This window comes from Notothenia coriiceps, unplaced genomic scaffold, assembly GCF_000735185.1.
Source record: "Notothenia coriiceps isolate Sejong01 unplaced genomic scaffold, NC01 NC01_scaffold00029246, whole genome shotgun sequence".
In the NCBI taxonomy this organism is placed as follows: Eukaryota; Metazoa; Chordata; class Actinopteri; order Perciformes; family Nototheniidae; genus Notothenia; species Notothenia coriiceps.
The window spans coordinates 134148-154969 of record NW_011361947.1 but is presented as its reverse complement, the minus strand read 5'-3'; the positions used below and the strand labels follow the sequence as shown (position 1 = coordinate 154969).

The following is a 20822-nucleotide window of genomic DNA, read 5'->3' as shown; positions in this document are numbered from 1 at the left end:
CCCCCACCCCGCCTTTGCCACAGCGCACCACCATACCACTCCCCCCGTGTGTTTGGCAGTCACACAGTCGGCCATGTGTGTGCTGAAGACGTTACATAATGCCCTCCTTTCACTGCACTCCAGATCAAAGAGAACAATCCAGCACAGAAAAATGGCTCCTTACTGATTTTTCTTCTCTTCCACCTGCGCATTGTCTTATCAGACTTAAGGGCGCAGAGATTGTACAGTAGACTGCTTTATTATCTGCTCCAACATTCCCCTTCATGTTGAAACGCTTACAGAGCAAATGGGGAATGGTCAGAGGTTCAATGTAAAGAATAAAAAAAGCCCCAGGTTCGACCTGAAAGACAAGATTCTTCATGTACATAAATCTTTAGATTGCAGCTTTTTGATGAGCTTTCATTCAAACATTTAATGTATATTATACACAAATACAGGGAATTTGACTTTGACCCAGTCAGAGGAAAGGATCAAATTAGGTGAGCTGTGGAGATTGATTTTAATTTAAAAAATGTAATCGCTTCACGGAAAAGCTACACAACGATTTAATACGTCGTAGCTTTAGTGTTTTATCCACAGGGGCTGGCCTCTTTTACAAAAAGAAGAACATCCTTAAAAAAATGATGCAATTTTGATGAAATGACTATTGAGAAAGGGCTTTGCAGATCTCTTTTTGAACTTCTTTGTGCACAGGGAGAATGATTGTCACTGTGACGCAGTTACATTTTCAGCTAAATTTTTCACCACACATCCTCACACAAAGCCAGGTAGCCTTGATAAATCAAACAGAAATAGAAATAAATAGAAAACAAGGTCAAAACTAGAAAAAACCCAAATCCTTTCTCCATCAAGTGGAAGAAATGGTGACACAGAGAGAGAAAGAGCAAGAGCATCCAACGCTGTCAAAGAGGCCGGGTCTGTCCACAGTGTTGTAAGTATTGAAATAATGAGTGTGTGCTGGGGGAACATTTACCTCCAATGCCAAATGTAGGCAGCGCATTTTGAGACTAAAGGGCACTAATGACAAGATAAAGAAAAGAAAAAAGCTGATCCGTTAGTGTACAAGTGTGAGGAAGTAGTTACTCTGTAAGAGGAGAATTGTGTTCAGCCTTTGCACGGTGGTGTGCAGCAGTCTAACAGGATGAGGAACTGTAGTTGGTGATTGAAGGTGTATGTATAACATGCACCATTGTCGCTGACTGTCTCCCCACAGTGAGCCTCAGCCCTATTTGATTTCCTCTGAAGAGCTGGGATCAGCAGCAGTCCTTATTTCGGTAAAAAAAAAACAGTGATGGAGAGAGGTTGGTGGTGTGAGAGAGCGGAGCATCAGGGTTATCTCTGGTCCTCAGCATCGGGGGAACGTGCAGGTGAACCAGGAATAAAAGCATCTTTAGGGCACTGCACATGCTTGCAGTAGTGCAGACTGTGAGCTGTGCGGCTGCAGTATCAAATGAAAAGTAGGGGAATGGGAGAGGGCAAGGCTTCAGAGTGGGTTTGGTGCTCAAACTGTTATCACACCTGACAGTGTCTGGTTTGGGATCCAGTGGTGCACGTGGCATACGTAAGCGGCTGGTCATCTGTAAGGCAGAGTGATAGAGTGTGACGTGTCACACGCCACATTAGGCCCGGCCAGAGGATGTGTTTGACAGTCCACAGGAACTTCACTCCAACTCCAACACTTTGCCTCCCTTCATATTGTCAGACCTATTTGATAGTTCCAAGCTCAGATCCACGTTCTTATTTATCAAATGTAGGGTTGTATTTCATGGCCAGAATATGGAAACATGATGAAATAATTAAGTAAAAAGGGTGGCCATTGATTGTAAAGTAAAGTTATTTCAAAGTATCACATTTCCACAAATCCAAACTTTTTTTTATCAAATGCTTTTTTACAGTTAAATTATAAAATCTTTGTAGCTTTAAAATAACACTAGTATTCCTTATGATATCTTTAGAAAATCACCAGTGGCATTCAAAGTTCGATTGAGGTTTGAGGAGGAATGTAATCAAAATAGATAAAAGATCTGCTATACCTTGTGTAAGCACTACACAAAAGGAGAGGATGTGATATATTTTAAATTAAATACATTAGCACTGAATAACTAAATATGATCCTATGAGCCTAATCCGGTTTAATTTAATATGAAATAACATAGCATCTGCCCATGTGAGATGATGTCTTATGTGCTGCTGAGTAGAAATGTGTCCTGTCCTTCACGTGTGTCATAGTAAGTTTCTGACAGTGGACTCTGTTTGCACCACTTCTTTGGCTGTTTCTTGACCTCAGTGATCCCTGCCGTGTCTCTCAGCCCTGCAGTGCGCAGGCGGCTCTCGGGGCGTCTCACCTGTCACCGTTTATGTCAGAGGAGGGAGAGAGCGGGGCTGAGGTGCCCGAGGAGGAAGAAGGACAGACTGGGCAGGACTCTGTGGCCCTTCCTGGTCCGGCTCACTCATCAGTGAGCACAGTTTCCTCTCTGACAGATTAGAATAGAAAGCATGCACCACATCAAAGCTATGAATCACTGCAGCCCTGAGTCCACACGTGCGCTGAAGGCCCTCAGACCTCTTAATCATCGTGTGTGCCTCTGTGTGTGCATGTTGTTTAAGGAAGAGAATGAGACAGACAAGGAATGAATGAGCTTGTGAGCATACGACAGTGCTTCTATTAAAGTTGCCCATGTGTTTTTAACATGTCAGAAAGAGTCAACCGCATCTGAACAGGCCTTCAAAATGTTTCCCAGAGCATTGCATTGTACGTGTCTCTCGTGTTTGCCTCAGTTTTCGGTTCATATTTGAGGGAGCGGGGATATTTATGTATGTGGGTCAGCTTAAATATCTGCCTCTTATTATCACTCATAAAGTGTAGTCAAGGGCATAACTACATGAGTGAAAATGTCATGCAACAGGAGAGATAATGCATGCAATGCACGTGTGGAGGTCACTTCGTCACATTTGCATATAAAATAGGACCAAAAATAAACACATCAGCTCACAGAACAACACCCAAAAGCACAAAGACAATGAAACTGTGACTCTCACCTACTGTGAATACAAAACAGCAATGCAAGGGTTTTTGCTTACCTTCAATTGACTTAACATTACTTTGAATTAACAGACATGAGTCATGAACCTTCCTACTCACCTGTGCCTCACCTTCCACCTCGCATTCACTTCCCAGCTGTACTAAACTGAGCAGACTCAGCCAACATCCTGAGGAGTGAAGTGTTATGTGTGTGCTGGCGTAATCTGACAAGAATTCATTTAGAAAGCAGGTCTTTATAACGCTTTGCCTTGAGCAGCTGCCTGCCTTGTACACTTATCAAGAGTTTTTGTACACTTCACATATTCACACTTGTTTGTGCGTCCGCTTAAGCAAACTGTACACATACTACAGGCATATACAAGCATACAGAATGTGTACACTGTGGACACACAGAGGTGCAGCTTTGCTAGTCGGTGTGGGTTAAGTTCCAGGACATTTGCTATAGAATAATGAAATTCAGTGGAAAAAACAGTGCGTTTCTTCTGTTGTCCATTCTGTGTAAGAGCAGGGAAACAAATAGCTCAGTTTGATGTCGGCAGAGATTTTCATTTGTCAGCCATTATCAAAGTCGCACAGCCTAAAGAGGCCCAGGGTAGAGCACAGGGCCTGAAACCCTTTGGGCAGGGAATCCAGGAGGAAGCCATTAGAGGAGCTTCAGTGGAGAACTAGCCCTTCCTCCCACTAGCTTCACATCAGAGCACAAGATCATTCAGAGCACCCACTGTGCGTGACATCCAGGCAGAGTAACATGTCTTGCTCACCATGTGGAATTTCTCCCCTTCGCTTACGTTTCCCATAAACTATTCAGACCTTTGGAAAAGCCTGTTCTGATAATAGTCGATTGATATGAGAAAAAACCCTGGCTCCAATATCCTTAATAAAAAAAAATGTATATTCAAATATATGCCAGTCCATACACACACATTCAGCCAAACACACTTGAAATTAGAAATAAATTATACGACACATATGTACAATAAGACAAATATTGCAGTTTATTTTCCCTATATGTCCTGCACCCTGATTCCAGTTTCCAGTGCCTGTTACTCGGCCTGATTTGCATTCAGTGTTTGACCCAGGCAGTAATCTACAATGACTCCCCCATAAGCCTCTGGCACATTGGGGAGACATTATAAGCTGTGTCAAAAGACAAGAAGCGCTACAGCAAACTGAAAGTAGCTGGGGACAGTCTTCCTGATTAGCTGAAATAGCCTCTTTATTGTGACTTAAAATTAACTCACAGAGATTCACTTTGTTCACAGATGCTTCAATATTCCTTCATTGAAAATGCCGTCCCCTTTTTAGATGATACAAGAAAACTATACAGTTGTGTGTACAGAAACAGACATTTGAATAGTACAAATATTTTCATTAGACATCAGACAGGTGCAAGGTTTTCCGTGTGATGTTGAAGGTTTATGAGCTGGCAAAGTGGGGGAAGGGTAATGTCATGTAAATTGAAGTCCTTTCTGAAGGGTCTATATGTATAGGGATTTGTTAATTCAAACCCATAGATTTTCTACGGCGCGGGTGATAAGCGCTTATGATTTGTGACAGAGTAACCTCTTTGGGATAGGATTCAGACTTACATTTGCATCTGTACTGAAATCATATGCTCTGCTTGTCTCCGAGCCTCGCTGCCTGAACAAACTGCAATATTTGCTGTGTCACGAGAGCACAGTATCAAACGGAAAAAATCTTTGGGAATCCACAATTTCACATGTCCCAGAGTGCACCCGGTAATCTCAAATCTCACCCAGCTGCACGGCATAAATGCTTGATAAGTAAGCAGCAGTGCAGTTTGCGTGCATGTGCAAAATGACACCTTAAAAAGCGAACTGGTAAACAAGTTCATTTCAGAAAGGTTCATATTCAGATTGGAAAATGGAGCCCAATTAGCATATATGCAGAGAGGCTTTGCATGCTTGACATCCTCTCAGCCCCTCTGCTGGAAATAGCCATGCACACAACATCCTCTGATTACATTGATATGTAGATTCATGCATCTGCAAAGATTAGTTATTCATTAATGTATTTGCTTTGAATTCTCGGGTGAATGTACCTCAGACAGAAGTCTGGAGCAAACCAAATGCACCAGAGGAAAAATGTCACAAATGATCACACAAAATCCACATCAAAAATATGCAGGTTCAGTGACCCACAACAACATAAACCCAATAGGGCGTTATGATAAAAAAAAAAAAATCCTTTGGCAATGGGGTTAAAAACAGAGAAAGTATAAACATAATTATCTGCCTTTTCATCTTCAGCAGAATTAGTTTTCCTTCCTTTAAGTGGGCTATGAGGATTAATCATTGAAGCCTGTGTGAGTTTATAAGCTGTAGCGTTCTGTCATCCTTTCATAAAAGCATCATAGATCACCAGTTTGCTTCTTCAGTGTCCTCTCTTGCGGCCAAACTGCAAGCACTTTTTAACTTTAAAAATAGGCTCGCCACATTGAGCGCCAAGAAATGCTAAACACCAAACAATGTCCCCTTGCTCAGATCCGGCCACAAAATGGAGCTAACAGACCCGGAGATTGCATGAAAAATGGTGTCGTATTAATTAGTGCTTTTTTATATCTATTCATGTGGACAGTGCTGGTACATACACATGCAAAATGTACATATTTGATGGTCCATTTCATGAATACACCCCTTTATCACAGTGACAGAATAAATGGGCTGCAGATCATTCACATAATGAGATAAGAAATGATGGGGAGGGGGTTTGGGAGTTGATCTCTTTATTTGCTCATCAAGGCGAGAAAGAGAAAACTGATGAACATGGGCTGACAAAATGAGAACAGAATAATAAAAAGCCGTAAGAGTGATTGAATGAAAATCCAAGCTGTTTAGACATCAGCATCAACTTTTCCACCATCTTCAACTGCTATCTTAAAGGGTCAGTCATTTTAGCAACAAATATTACACTGGAATGTGTGACCTGTCAGATTTAGTGACACAACGGGGTCAGCTATATAAAATAGACTGTCCAAATATTGACAGGTGAGGTGTCTCTTTAGGCAGACCTTTAATAATGATAAAGGTTATTTGTGTAGCACCTTTCAAACAATGTTACAAAGTGCTTTAGAGAAAAACCGAACACAATTAAATACAAAGAATGAAATGACGTAGAAACCTTATTGAAACAAAGGAAGTAAAACAAACCTTATACAACACAGTAAAACAAACCAGTGAAAAAACATTAATAAAATAGAGGCTATTCTGAAAATGTGGGTTTTTAAAAGAGATTAAAAAGAGTTTGCCGCTCTGATCTCCTCAGGCAGCCCTGGCAGCGACGGCTATCTCCTCTCTGTTTGTACCTGGACTTTGGGACGACCAGCAGCCATGCTTCTGAGGATCTCATGGTGCAGGAGGGGACATAGGGCAATAAGAGGTCAGACAAATAGCTCACAGTCTCTCAGGGCTTTTTAAGTAAGCAATAAAACCGTAACATTGATTTCTAAAAGCAACTATACACAAATAATCACTAGTCCCAATCCAGATATTATTAGGTGACAATGTCTTACTGCAGCTCGCACATTTTTCAAGTATCTAAATACTATAGAGGAACCATTTTCATTGATGTGTTAACTATGATCAAACCTCTGAAGAGGCAATGAAGCCAACATTCCTAATTCAATCAATGAGTCACAGGAATTAGCATGACACTAAGGTGGCAGCAAGTATTGGTTGTTGGAGAAAGAAGTTACAAATTAGGTCAGCTATTTGTACATCCTCTCTGGAAAAAACAAAAATATATATATACTGAATATATATTGGTACATTTGTAAAGACGTTTGATCCATCACTGCTGAAGCTGTGGAAGACTAATTGTGTTCTGCTAGATTGGTCCCAACTAATCAAGACCTTCCTCGTCGCTGTCCTCCCCCTGCCAAAAACAATGATCTATGGCTCCTGTTGATGTAAGACATCAGTTTGGGTCATCATGCTGGTGACTGGTTTTCATAGGTAATGATGCTCAATGACACAACTGGGAATAAAGGGGGATAGTTTATTTGAGCTGCCATTAGGGGCATTATTCAAACCCCAGTCCACTCCAACAGAGCTTTCTGTCCATAACAACCCACCCCCCTCCCTTCCCTCCTCCNACAGCTACACACAGGCACACACAGTTTGCCACGAGCTACTAGAGGGGACATCTCATTCTTTTATCCACGGCGAGTCATTGTGGTGGTGTCAGCTGGTGCTGTCTCTTTTATCACACTGGAAGCTAATGGAAGCAGCAATGGCAGGAGGTGGGGGAGAAGATGCAGGCACACACACACACACACACACACACACACACACACACACACACACACACACACACACACACACACACACACACACACACACACACACACACTCAAATACACAGAATCAAACACACAGAGCTATAAGAGGTTGGGGAGATGGGGCGGGTGGGCACGCCAGGCCCCCGGGCAGGAGCTGTTCTGTGGGGATGTTCTTCATGCCGAGGCCTCTCTATCAGCTTCTGTTTCTGACACTTAATAAACCATAAGGAAGGACTTGAAACAATTTTCTCTATTTCTCTTTTGATGTTTCATTTGACTGTAATGGTTAAAGCGTGGGGTTGCTACTTGAAACACACATGCTATAAGGGACATATGCCAGGCATATATTGAATTTATATTTTCTATAATTCTTTATTTTTTCAATCTGTTTCTGTTTGTATAACATAACAATCGTGCTTTATCATGTGACACCATTTAAATACATATCATGTTTATATTATGTTTTACATTAGGCAGTGAGACAGTTAAAAATATACAAAACAATATTGTTTTACTAGACATAGTATCTATTTTTAATATAATCCTCAGTATCTTCATTGTCATCATCATCTCGTATATTTCTGTAAGATATGTGCTTTAGCTTCTGTGATCAAAATATTATTGCAGAAAACAGCAACTCCATTTTTTCAACATTTAGACAATAACTTCCAATGTATTACAGACATTCACAGTTACATGTTTTACACAGTACAGTTTTACAACAAAGTTCCAGAGAAAACTGTGGTAGAGTAACTTTATACAAAATTCACAGGACATGAACTGTAGCCATTTCACATTTTCGCTCAGTTGTTTTGCTTTTCAAAGTAAACATGTTCTGTTCAACCAGATGCCTTTCACAGTAGCTGCCATAGAAGCAAACTAACATTGTCCTAACAAGCCATGGCAAAAGTCTGGGGCAATTAAAGCTTGTGCTTTTCACTAGTAAAGCAAAGACAACATAAACAAAAAGAGAAACAGACCACTTGCTTACTGGCCTGGACTTATACATCTACATATGTATTGCTGAATACATATTGATCAAACTATAATTGATCATTACACATAAAAAAGACTTTACTTAAACACAGAGTTGGTCCAGGTTTTTGTGCTAGCATACAAAGTTGGATTTTGTAATTCTGCCAGTCATGTAAACAGACTATGGCTTTGTTGAAATTGGTGTATTGGCTTAAGGCCTTCTCTCTTCTTCTTTTTTTATTGTTTGTCAGGAGACATTTCAGAACGTTTTCACTGATGTTCCTGAGGAAAGCATGCAAGACGTAAACAGGATTGACTGTCAGCATTAAAGGATAGTCAATGTTTGTAAATCACTTCTCTAACCCTGTGCTTTTTTTTGTTGTACTTCTTTGTACCCTGTGCTTTGCCAACCAAACACTAAATGGCATAGTTTTTGCTTTTGTCTGCCTATTGATTTTGGTCCTCCATCACAACACATATAGTATAAAACATCCTAAAAATAATTCTAAAAATGTTTCGATCACATAAAAGTTTTCCCTTTTTTTTTACTGAAAAAAAAGGAAGGAAAAATAACAGTCTCTCTCACACACAAAATCTTTTGCAAGAGCTCCTAAACATGAACTTCTTATTGGCATTGTGCTTGCTCCCCGTTTGTCTTGTGGCCTGTAGTTTACCTCACAGAGTGCAACGTTTGGAAAAGAGACAACTGTGTGAGGTTTAGTAAACATCCACAATAAAATTGACATCCCTTCCACTCTTCAATGATGTCAATTTTTCACTACTTCATCTACTATATTCACACGGTATTTACTTGAATCATGAAGATATTCAACAAATCTCTAAACTATATCTCTGTTTTTTTCTTTTCTCACAGTATTACACAGTATGTTTACATTTTTTTTTTTTTTACTCAGATGTATGGTTGTATTTGTCAACACTAACAGTCTTTGACATTGTTTTCTGAATGAAAACCAACAATAAGACATAATTGGTTTGGTTTTTACAAATGCAGAAAAAATTAAAGATGGTTTGAAAATCAGTTTTGATCACATATTGCCCCTGGAGGTAGGTGAATCAATTAAAATCTTGGAAGTCCTTTGTAATGTTCTCTTTTGTCAACGTGCTCCATGAGGGTTTCTTTGTTGTCTACACATTGGCCTCTGCATTGGTCAGGTTAGAGGTCGGGCTCGTTGGGTTTGGGGGGATAATAGGCTCCGTTGGGCTTGCTGGGTTGGGTGGTGGGACGGTCGGGCTAACAGTTGTGATAGTAGGGTTAGCCGGACTGGCCGCGGTGGTGGCGGTGGTGATGGTGACAGTGGGACTAGTTGCCGGGTTCACCGGGCTAGTGGCAGTGGTTGGATTTGCTGGCGGAGGGGCCGGGTTAGCTGGAGTCACAGGGCTGGTGGTGCTGACTGGAGCTGGAGTGGTGGGGCTGGCAGGGTTAGCCGGGGCCGGGGCCGGGCTGACAGGGCTGGCGGGGTTGACAGGGCTCGATAGGGTAGCGGTGTTGGTTTCTGCCTGCTGCTCAGGTCCATTCTCCAGAGGTCGCCTGACAACTGCAGGAGGGTGGAGCATTATCCTCAGTCGCTGGTAGAGAAGAACAAGACAAATCATTAAGGGGTTAACTTGCAGAATCAGAATAGATAGACATATAGTGAAACAGGCTAGCAAGACCTCATATTCACCTAACAAACCCAACAGAAAATACACTTCTTACCTCTTTGTAAGTTCCCTTGAGTCCGAGAAACATATAGACCATGTATCCTGGTATGAGAATCATGGAGGACATGGCCATGAGCCAGCCCACTCCCTGACCCCATCCTGGGTACACATAGTCTCCCATTTTGAGAGGAACCATTTGTATGGCGCTGAACAAGAACACACCCTGCGGGAGACACGAGACGCTTTATGCATCCTGACAACACTGACTACAGGCAGCACTGTCTCATTGCGACATGGCTGCAGGCAGGTAATATTGACTTTATTTATTGTTTCATTTTTCATGTCATGACATTAGATGTACGGTTGTATTAGTTCAAAGTACTCACACCAACAATGAGAGGGGTGAACACGACCCAGCACAGCTTCCACCATATACAAGGCTTGTAGCCAATCATCTCCTCAATGTTGTCGTAGAACTTGTCCACACCTGCGAGACAAATGAATCTATGATCAAAATATTCATAACCAATTTATTTCAATTTTGTGCCAGTCTGCCATGCATGATGATGAGGACGGTGAGGTGGAACACATGAGTTCTCCTGACCTTGAGGCTGAATGACGTTTGAAGATGCGCAAACATGTCTGGATAGGTGTGACACTTTCTAACCTTCCTATCTACCCCAACTTTTCACGTGTGATAGTAAGTTACCTTAATCTGTTAAATTGTAAAGAACATTTAAATGTTTTTGTGACACACACCGTAGAACCAGGATATGGAGATGCATTCAAAGAAGACCAAGAACAGGAGACACATTCCACTGGCAGAGTAGTAGTCAAACAGCTTGAAGACATAGATTCCACCCTGGTTACAGAAAAACAAGAAAGGTGTTACAACTTCAGTTACGCAAAGTAGATGCCTGCATCTTATCGTGTGCCATTAATGACAAAAACGGCGCCTCTGCTGTATACCTGTGTGATGTTTGAAAGTCCAATTATATAGGACACGAAACAGACGGCCGCGATGAAGATCTCTCGCCTTCCCCTAAGAGCTCTGGGATACTCATCCACCAGTGCAGTGATGAAGCCTTCAACAGTGCAAAACTGCAAAACAGAATAATAGAAACAAAATCAAGATAGTGTGGACATGTGCACTATATGCATCTGATGCTTTTTTGTTCTTTACCACAAATATGTTTTCAATACATGCATTGTTATTTTTGTTTATCTTGTAGAGGTCTGTGAATGTTTTGTAGAAACTTTTTTTTATTCAGTGTTATGTTCGTATTTAGGTTGACTGATGATGATAAAGAGTTGCTGTGTGCACCGAACCATGGGACAGAAACACTAACCTAATCTTCTGAATGACCAAGCATCCACTTCTTGGAGGCCATTCTGGCAATAGCTCGGATATGCAAAGACTATTTACCCAATTTACAATTTGGTCATACCTTTTTGTCTTATTCTTTTGAGTTCTGGTGGTAATATTACTGCATGTATACATTTTGTTTGTTTGTTGATGTGGCCCTATTTGTACTGAAATAGCATACACAAGGGTAAGACACACAGACAGGAAGACCTGCGGCACATAGAGGTGATATAATTGCCTTAAAAAGACCTGACAGCTGATGTCAAAGCTCAGCTATATCTGTCCGTAAGGAGCAAATTGCATGCTTATCATGCAGAGACCAGGGGTGGGCAGCATGATATGTACCTGCATTTAAATATTTAGGTCAGCCCATGAGCAGATCATCCCCAAGCCCCTTACCTGGCTGTCTATCCCCAGCATGAGCAGCATGGAGAAGAACAGAATGGCCCAGAGAGGAGACACGGGCAACTGGGTTACAGCCTCAGGGTAGGCCAGGAAAGCTAAGCCAGGACCTGGATAGCAAATAGGAGAATCATATTTCATCAGGGTTATACTGATAGTACCCTGATATGACAGCAAACACACACATTATACTTTGAAGTGATGATAAATGATGTATTAAGTAGTCAGTATCAATGACAGTGCTCCTTTTGTGTGTGCAGCAACAGAAACATTAAAGAAGAAGAACATCTTACCTGAAGCTGCTACGTCTGCTATGGGTCTCTTTGTCACATTTGCCATGAAGCCAACAATAGAGAAGATGACCAAGCCAGCAAACATGCTGGTACAAGAGTTGATGCAGCACACAATGATAGAGTCTCTGGAGAGAGGGAACATGAAATAGACCCGTTGATATCTTGACTCTTTTCTTTCTCTGTATCAAGCTTCCATAAACATTCAACATTGCAAAGAGTCTGAGGTCTGAAAGGGTCAGTTGTGAGGATAAATAACTGCTATTAATTTATTTTGATCATACAGATGTTTGAACATTTGTATTGTTTATGACAGACTAAAACAGATCTTATTAAAGAGCTAATGATAAATCATGAAAATGATTTCATGTAGGTTTCATAAATGTAGATGTAGATCTAGAGCGCACAAAATAAACACAATTATTTTGATGTAACTAATTGTTGATGTGACCTAGAACCATGGTGCTGCAGGAGATAACATTCAGGCTTTGCAATCACAGTTGTTATTTTCCTCCCTCTAGCACTCACATCGAGGCGAGAAACAGCCTTCTCCTTAGATTGTTATTCAATTCATGGCAGCAACTCACATTAATAAGACCCTTAAAGGGCTCTTACCAAGTATCATTGAATATGGTCTTTAATGGGAACACAATACGGTTAAATAGCAGCAATTTAATTAACGCCATCTTCCGCCATTATGACTTGCTCTGATTAAATTCAATTTGCCAGCGTTCTTTATCTCTTTCTCAGAGATTATCTTTAGTCGTGAATCATCACCAGTCTTACCTGTAAACATTGTTTTTGAAAGGATTATAGCTGCCCAGAGCTATAAGTGACCCCAATCCCAATCCGTAGGAAAAAAAGATCTGCGTAGCTGCATCCAGCCATACCTGACAAAGAAGCACATCATTTAGCTGCATGATGCCGAGCCCTCCTCTCTCAGGCATGCAGTACATAGGTATGAATGATATGATGATATTTTATTACCTCAGATTCTTTGAGTTTTGCGAAATCAGGGGTGATATAGAACATAATTCCATCCGTAGCTCCAGGTAGAGTCACCCCACGGATGAAGAGAATAAACAGCATGAAGTAGGGATATGTAGCTGAGAAGTAAACGACCTGTACAATGTGAGACAGCAGGATCAGCATCATTACACCACTGAACTATAAGTAAATGTATGATGCATACAGAATTTAAACATTTAGAATTTGAGCACCATACAGACATTTTCAAGAAGGTTTTTAAGATTTTCTGTCTTCTTCCGAATAAAGAAAACATCTAAACAGATAAAGAGACCAAATATTTGGCAAAGAATTCCCTGGAGCTTCACTTTCAATTGCTGTGTGCGTTTATAATACTCTGCAAGCAATTTGTGAGCAGCGTGTGCAGGGGGATGGGGTATTTTGTGACCAAAACAAATGTTATTTGCCATGGACACGTGATGTACTGAACTTTCGAAATGCTGCATCACAAGGGAAGGAAACTGCTCCAAGTAGAGGAGGAAACCAGATTGTAGCGTATGCTCCTCCTATCATGAATCCACACTCGTTATAGACACCATGTCAGGAGAATTGGAATTAGAGGAGCCACCATGAGGCAGAGTGGGATTAGTGGACATGAGTGTTTGATGTCTCTTCTATTATTATAAAATCATCTTGACAACTTTGACTGCAGTCTAAATGAATGATGAGGTTATATTACACTGATAAATATTGCATTTTTTGAGTAGCAGTATTGCACAAGATGTATTGGATACCGACATTTGGCAAACGTCTTACCTTCCCTGTCCAGGCAACCCCTTTCCAGATACAGAAGTACACAAGGACCCAGGCGATGGCCAGTGTTATTGCCAGTGGCGCTCGAATCTGGCCTGGTTTTTCCAAGCCATCGGTCATTTCATGCATGTTGCGCCTGTAAGTCAGAGCGAGCAACAGTGGGACTATTATACACACAGGGAAAAAAAAGCATGCAGCAGAGGAGGCTCTCTTTTATGTGTATCTGGGATGCAAGCTCTGCTGTTGTTAAAGCAAAAAGAAAGCAGTCAATATCTTACTCCCAAAACTCCACCACTGAGCTGGTGAGATTGGTGGTATCTACAATGGAGTAGTTTGTATAACATTTCTCTGTGTTCCAAGCGTTGTGACATGAGCTCCATGGAAGGTCCTGCAAAAACAAAAATGATGGTGTTTTTTCCTGCTTGACACTTTTATGGATGTTACATTTCTTACACGTATCACAGGCTATAATTCCTAATGAAACAACCTTGACCCTATGCTGGTTTTAGCTTTTGTATGAATCACATGAGCATACTATGTAATACTTACATATGTGAAGGAGTTGTACAGGTAGTAAATGGCCCACGAAATGATTACAATGTAGTAAATGTTTAGGTAGAAGGACACGACAGCTGCTGCAAGGCCCACACCTATGATACAGAAATGAAATAGGCAGTGTAAAACTATCATTGGATATATGTGTTATTTGGCCTCCATAAATCCTGACTTAGCAATGAACACCATACATATTTTTAAGACAGGCCTCATATAAAGACACTTTTGTCCAGAAATATTTTGTGAAGTATACCTTTAAACATAGGAGCCAGTTTCCACACACCAAGCCCTCCAATAGAGGTGTATTGACCAAGGGAGGTTTCCAGTAGAAACAATGGCATCCCAGCAAATATTAGGGTCAAAAAATAGGGAATCAAGAAGGCTCCTGCATGGATAAAAGTAAATCAAGTTATACATACAAAAAAAGAGTGTCAACTGCACTGACGCATCACTTAAAACACTTCAGCACAACGTCTATTAATTATGGTTCTAAATATATGTGATATTTATTATTTTCATGTATTCAACACTGTCAATTAAATGCTCCAATATGCATCATGGAGCTGAATGGGCCATGCAGTTTGCTTAAATTAGCAGTGAAAATATTGTTTACCTCCACCGTTTTTTCCACAGAGATAGGGAAATCTCCATACGTTTCCCAGTCCAATTGCATAACCCACACACGACAGGAGAAAATCAAATCTCCCTCCCCATGTTTCTCTAACAGGCAAATCCTTTAGATTCTCGGATTTCACGTCCAGCGACTTGGGCTTGTCGTTAGTGGCCACCTCGTTCAGTTCTGTGACCTGTCCGTCCGTTTTGGTGCCGTTCGTCGCCATGTCTCTGGGTTTTGCAAAGGTCCTGGCAGTCGGACGAGAGGCTTCAACACCAGTCCACGTAGACAGCAGTTTCGCAATTTCTAGAGCTTACCCTTAGATCAATTGTCTGGAGGTGAAGCCTGTGCACACACGGCTCTTCAATCGCCGTTAACCTGCAATCGTGAATAGAGCATTTGGTCGGTTTTTTCAGTAGGCGCTAAAAATACGGTCATTGTAAAGCAAACACATTTTCCACTGCATTTATTTACTCCTCGGCAGGTTCAACAATGCATTTGAATTACTGAATAGCAATTAAGTATCAGTATCTTTTATACTGAAATTTGAAAACTCGCACTTATCATCTCGTGAACATTTGACCGCCTGACACATTTTCATTCATATCAAACTCAGCAAACACTGATAAAAAAAAACATCGTTGGCAAAGTAATGCTGGATTTTATCCCATAACTAAAACACATACGACATATTTCGCGTCAATTAACAGCATCCCAAACCAGATCAGCACACACATGATCGCCTTAACAAAGTCTGCAATTAATACAGCCACAGAAAAAAAATGAAATTTATGTTTCTGACAAAAAAAGAAAACTTTAAGACAAATGACACGATCCAAACATGCACTCCAGGCGCAAGACACACCGCAGCAAAAGCAAACAGCCGGCGATAATAACGCATTATAAAGTGGAGTCCAACAATTCCCACCTGCAGATTCTCCAAACAGTTATCCACATACAAATTGCAAGCAGAATTTATACGGAGAGGTCTCAAATAAACTGGGACACAAAACGCATTCTGGAGACAAAGGGATGTCCAATGCGTAAAAGCTTTACGCACCAAGCTGCACAAATATCCACCCCATTCTATGCGCTTAATTGAGAACTAAACATGTTATCAAACGCACGAAAAAGCGTCTCCACATTTGCACCATCCAATAGACGAGCAAACAGCGATCAATTCGGCATTTAATTGGCTGTAGCGTGTAGGTGCAGAACTCATCGTGCAGTCATTACATTGACCCCAGCAACACACTGACAGTCTCATTCACAATTTAATCACACGCACAATCGCTGCAAAGACACATTAGAAAAGAGACATGCATTAACCAGACTCGTTAGTATGAGGTTTCCAAACACGCACACACGCAGACTCAATATTTCACCAACCAGTTTACTCACAATGAATCTGTGTTGTGTGCCGCCGAGGATACGCTGCCTGCCACAAATCTCGAAACGAGGTATCCTTAGATTCCTCCTGTGGATGAAGTTGTAAACTCCCAATATTTCTTGGAACATAAATAGATGTTACTTCCATTAAAAGACTTAAAGGGACCATGCAGCGTTAGAGATGTCCAAGCAGGAGCTGTCCAGCGGGGAGCAGTACTGAAGACCAGGAGGAGGAAGAGGAAGAGGAGGAGGAAGAGGAGGAGGAGGCTGAATCAACACGGGCAGCAGCCGCTTCGCCTTGTGCGACTGTCTAACATCAACAACCAGAGACTCAACTCCCATCTACACAGCCTCAATGTCATCTCAAAGTCGCCCCCCCTCTTCCTCTTCCTCCTCATCATCATCTATAGACTACACTGACATCGCACTTGCAGTTTGTTTGTTTTTTAATATTTCAAAAAAAAAATTGTACTCTTTCCCTCCGTTTTCATAATAAAAACCTATTCACATGTTTTGCCTTGACCTATACATATAGCCATTCACGTTTTGCAATCCTAAAAACTGCAGAAAAACAAAGACTATCCCAATTTTAAAGTTCTCAAAATTGGTCACTTTTGGGGCTTTTTTAAAAGATATTTAATTCAGGTTATTTACCTCAAACACTTATAGGATTTGACTGTTTTTCAAATGCAATTGTCTCTACGCCCAGCAACACAAAATACCCCCACCCCCTCCACAAAAAGAGTACCCCCTCCCCTCCAGTAATGAAATGTATGGTCGAGGTGCAAAATGGAAACATATGGGGGGTAATATAAGCAGCATTATCTGGTCCAAACGCGTTATGTGGACGGTGAGGCCAGTCAGCGGCTCTCTGCAAATCTGGCAATAAAGGGAACCCGTCAATAAAGGGAGGGAACAGTGTCTGGTGTCTAACTCAGCGTCCAAAGCCTGGCGTCTTCCACAAATGAGGGGAAGAAAAAACTCGAGGAATATAAATATGAATAAAAACATATTTAAAGTAAAAGATCAACTGTTTTTAAAATCAGCGGGAAAACACACGGGGGACAGCTAATCAGCGAAAAGTGGATCCAGCCGCGGATTTTTTTTATCATGTTTTTTTTTTTTTTTTTACAGAAACCGTCTGGAAAGTGATTTACAAGAACTAAAAATGACTTCAAAGAGTGGATCGTCAATTTCAAGAGCAACGGTAAGTGATACTAATGTGAACGGGCCCACTTGTTTGATTTACTTAAGTTTTTAAGTTTCTCTTCAGCTCAGCTGTTTTTGTTGCGTGAACTGTGATGTCACGTTAGCTTGTACTTGTTTGTGATTTACAAACTTTCCTACATTTAAAGGCATGGTAGTCTGTTTTCAAACTCCACGTGTCCTGGCTGCTTCACTTGTCATAATACGAATGGATAAGTTTCAGTAAGGTTGGGAGTGCACACTGACTGTTGTGCAAACTTCTGGAAAGGCTCTGGCGCAAGATCAGGAGCGTTTAGATTGCAGTGTGAATTTCCCTATCACAGGCTGAGAGGGCACCAGATGGCAAACCAATGAGGGGTGAACTAACCTACTAAATGATACCACATGAAATGCAGCATTTAAAATCCCATCTGGGTTGCAGTCCCTGCGGACATAGGGTGTGAAACATGACACATATTTATACACCTGCTGATGGAGCACACAGGCATGTCCAATAGGCTGGTGACATGTAGCTCAGCCAGCTGACCTGCTAACCCCGCAGCTCTGCTTTGATGCAGCTCACTGCCCTTTTTCTCCAGCAGCCCACAGTCTGCTAATTTCAGTCGGAAGCTCGAATGTGGCTGTTGTACGGGCTCCATTAGGCTGAGATTACTTGTCCTTTCTTGTGATGGCTTTTAAAGTGTGACTGAGATTGACTCTTGGGTTGTCCCTCTTTACCGGCCCACTGGCTGTAAAATAATCTTAATGTTAGGCGGAGAATTGGCAGAATGATGTGAAAAGTGCTGTGCTTCACCTTATTTGTTTCTTGTGTATTCATAATGTATTATTGGCAAAATATGTTCAGAAATGACAGTAAATAAACTTAAAGTTAAACCTAAACATGTAATATAAAAGCCTACAAAATATTTAAAAAAAAGATAGATCCAATAAATCTCATGTATTTCTTAATTGTGTTTTCTAAGCTCAAGCTAAATTTGAAAAACACGAGATAATAATAGATCATTTTGTATCTAACTGATATCCTGTGTATGTGTCTCAGGCAGTACAGGCCACTCTATAAGACATTTTCTACCATCGTGTGTACTGTTACATAATCTACCTTGAAATTATTGCTTTAGCTGCTTATCTTTGTTTAATTCTCTGAGCATTTCTCACTTTTCAGAATGCATTTTCATGGACTCATATTCCTCAACACCAGCCTGCAATTTGAGGCCACAAAATGAACTCATTAGCATGATGATTAGTCATTAGTATGCTAATCATAAGCAATTCACATATTTTATTCATATTGTCGCAGACTTGTTTTTCTCCTTCTGGTAAAATTGTGTACACAGCCCTTATTTTTATATTGTAAAAATACAGTCAATCTGGTGACGTTTGACAATCACCAGTGAGAATGGTGATGTGTACACATTGTGCATCTAAACCCAATGTTCCCATTTGTACTTACAATAGACAAAGATAACATAAATGAAATGGTAAAGATGAAAAATAAGAAAACATTGCTTCTAACCCCCGTTCAGGATAAATCTGGTTGCTTAAAAGTTGAACAATACAATTCACAAACAAGAAATCACTTGCTGTTTACAAAACCCTTTTTGTTTTGACAGCAAGGCAGTCTTCAACAGAGTATTTGAAAGATAAATATGTCTTATTAGGTAATCCCACAAAGAGTTATGCTGTCAGAAGCCTGGATGTGCTGCCTCTTTTCTGTTGCTGTCTGCTCTTTGTTTTCATCTGCCTCTAACCTGGATTGTTCCTGTACATCCTCCTTGACTTGTGAGCACAGAGAGAGTGTAGAGTATAATACCGCTGTGGTGTACCACTTGTGTCTTGATGCTTAAAGGGATTGTAATATTCCACCGGGGAAGTAATGCATAACTGAATAACCGCTCATTCAATATTTTAATTTTAAGCCTTAATGTAATTTGGCCCACCCAGGTATGATTAATCACATTTACCTCACACTTGCTGCACTTAAACACCTGAGACAGTCTCTGCATGTACAGCTTTGTTTCATTCTGAGTCAATGCATTGTGATATGTGTGTAGCTTCAGATATACTGAAATCATTTCAAGGCTAGATGCTCGTATTTGTCTGTGCTTCTTTAGTAAAGCATTTGTTTAGCATGACCCAAATTGCTGTGAAGTGAGTGTCTCAGCAGCTCTGTCTCGCCTCTCTCTTTCTCCCTCCCCACGTCTCTCTGTGTCTTTGTAAGCCTCCTTTTCTCTTTCACTTTCTCTCACAGGCGCACACACACACACCATTTACAAACAAGCAATACAAGCTGAGAGGACAGTTTTTTTTATTTTTTATAGCAAACAGCCTTTGCCAGATATTATTTACATAGTGAAGTATTGTTGGATGCAGGAATCGGTGAGGTGGGCTGGCCAATGATATTTCAGGAATAGTGGGTGAATCATCCAACAAATCTGTGGAGCATGCTCTGTTTTCCTCTGGGGTGTTTTTGTACCTTCCTGGAGGGATCAACTATGCAAAGAAGTTGAATCCCATGGCTCCAAAAGACAGCCTTTTCCCTCCGTTGGGATTCTGATGTAGCATTTGCCACTCTCTCAAAAGAAATGCAGTTTTCACAAATCCATGGAATTAGACCGCCATGATGTTAGAGGAATCAGCCTGCAGGTTTAACATGCTTTACATCGACACGTCAACATGCAGTGAGCCGGACGTGGACCGGTACCTGTGCTGATCTGTGGACAGCCCTGTGTGACAGCCAGTACACAGTGTGGATTTAGTGAACATATGACCTCCATGAGAACCAGTATGGGGGCACTAAATCGCTTCAAATTTTGTACATGTGTTGCTAGGCAACAGTATAATCGGTCTCCATCTCTCGCTCCTTTATATGGCTCTCTACTGGGATTGCTGAGCTGCTATCATTGAAAATGGTTAATTAACTTCTACAAAAAGTCCATTAATGGTGCAGATTAGGCTTCTGAGGGTTACAAAGCACATCTAGGCTATACGCAGGAATATACGCCAACATACAAATGCATGTCAAAGATCCAAAGGGCCTTTGAAATGAATTATCCTAGAACCAGGCATCTGGTTGTTTTCTAGCAATAACAGCCATGGTTCTAAACAATATTATCTGTATTCCAAAAAGGTTAAGTGGCAAATTGGACATAGTGGTTTCTGCACTGACCAACTCATTTACAGGGATAATCTGGTTTGATTGATTCACCAAATGAGAAAAAAACATGTAATACAATAACATTCTG

At 40.9% G+C, this 20822-nt stretch overlaps 1 protein-coding gene across 2 annotated transcripts; it reads right to left on the bottom strand.

Annotated features, from left to right (window-relative positions):
* Positions 1-7706: 7706 nt before the first annotated feature.
* LOC104958738 (sodium- and chloride-dependent GABA transporter 1-like) lies at positions 7707-16739 on the bottom strand. 2 transcript variants are annotated; one of them, XM_010786515.1, is made up of 15 exons: positions 16387-16739; positions 14986-15363; positions 14626-14757; positions 14367-14467; positions 14096-14205; positions 13821-13953; positions 13026-13160; positions 12825-12928; positions 12042-12166; positions 11746-11858; positions 10950-11081; positions 10740-10842; positions 10367-10467; positions 10036-10203; positions 7707-9905 (listed from the first exon to the last, which is right to left on the bottom strand). In XM_010786515.1, the coding sequence occupies exons 2-15, from the start codon at positions 15209-15211 to the stop codon at positions 9465-9467; spliced, it is 2124 nt and encodes a 707-aa protein (XP_010784817.1). In that variant the 5' UTR covers positions 15212-15363; positions 16387-16739; the 3' UTR covers positions 7707-9464. The 2 variants fall into 2 exon arrangements, with proteins under 2 accessions (XP_010784817.1, XP_010784818.1); XM_010786516.1 differs by lacking the exon at positions 16387-16739 and adding an exon at positions 15914-16011.
* Positions 16740-20822: the final 4083 nt, after the last annotated feature.

What these genes read in the sequence shown, in the direction of transcription:
- LOC104958738 (XM_010786515.1), bottom strand. Translation starts at nt 15,211, where the DNA reads ATGGCGACGAACGGCACCAAAACGGACGGACAGGTCACAGAACTGAAC. An exon ending in TCAGTGGTGGAGTTTTGGGA is followed by an intron (nt 13,954 to 14,095) that starts GTAAGATATTGA and finishes TCTGACTTACAG; the next exon opens with GCGCAACATGCATGAAATGA. An exon ending in TCACCCCTCTCATTGTTGGT is followed by an intron (nt 10,204 to 10,366) that starts GTGAGTACTTTG and finishes TGTCTCCCGCAG; the next exon opens with GGTGTGTTCTTGTTCAGCGC.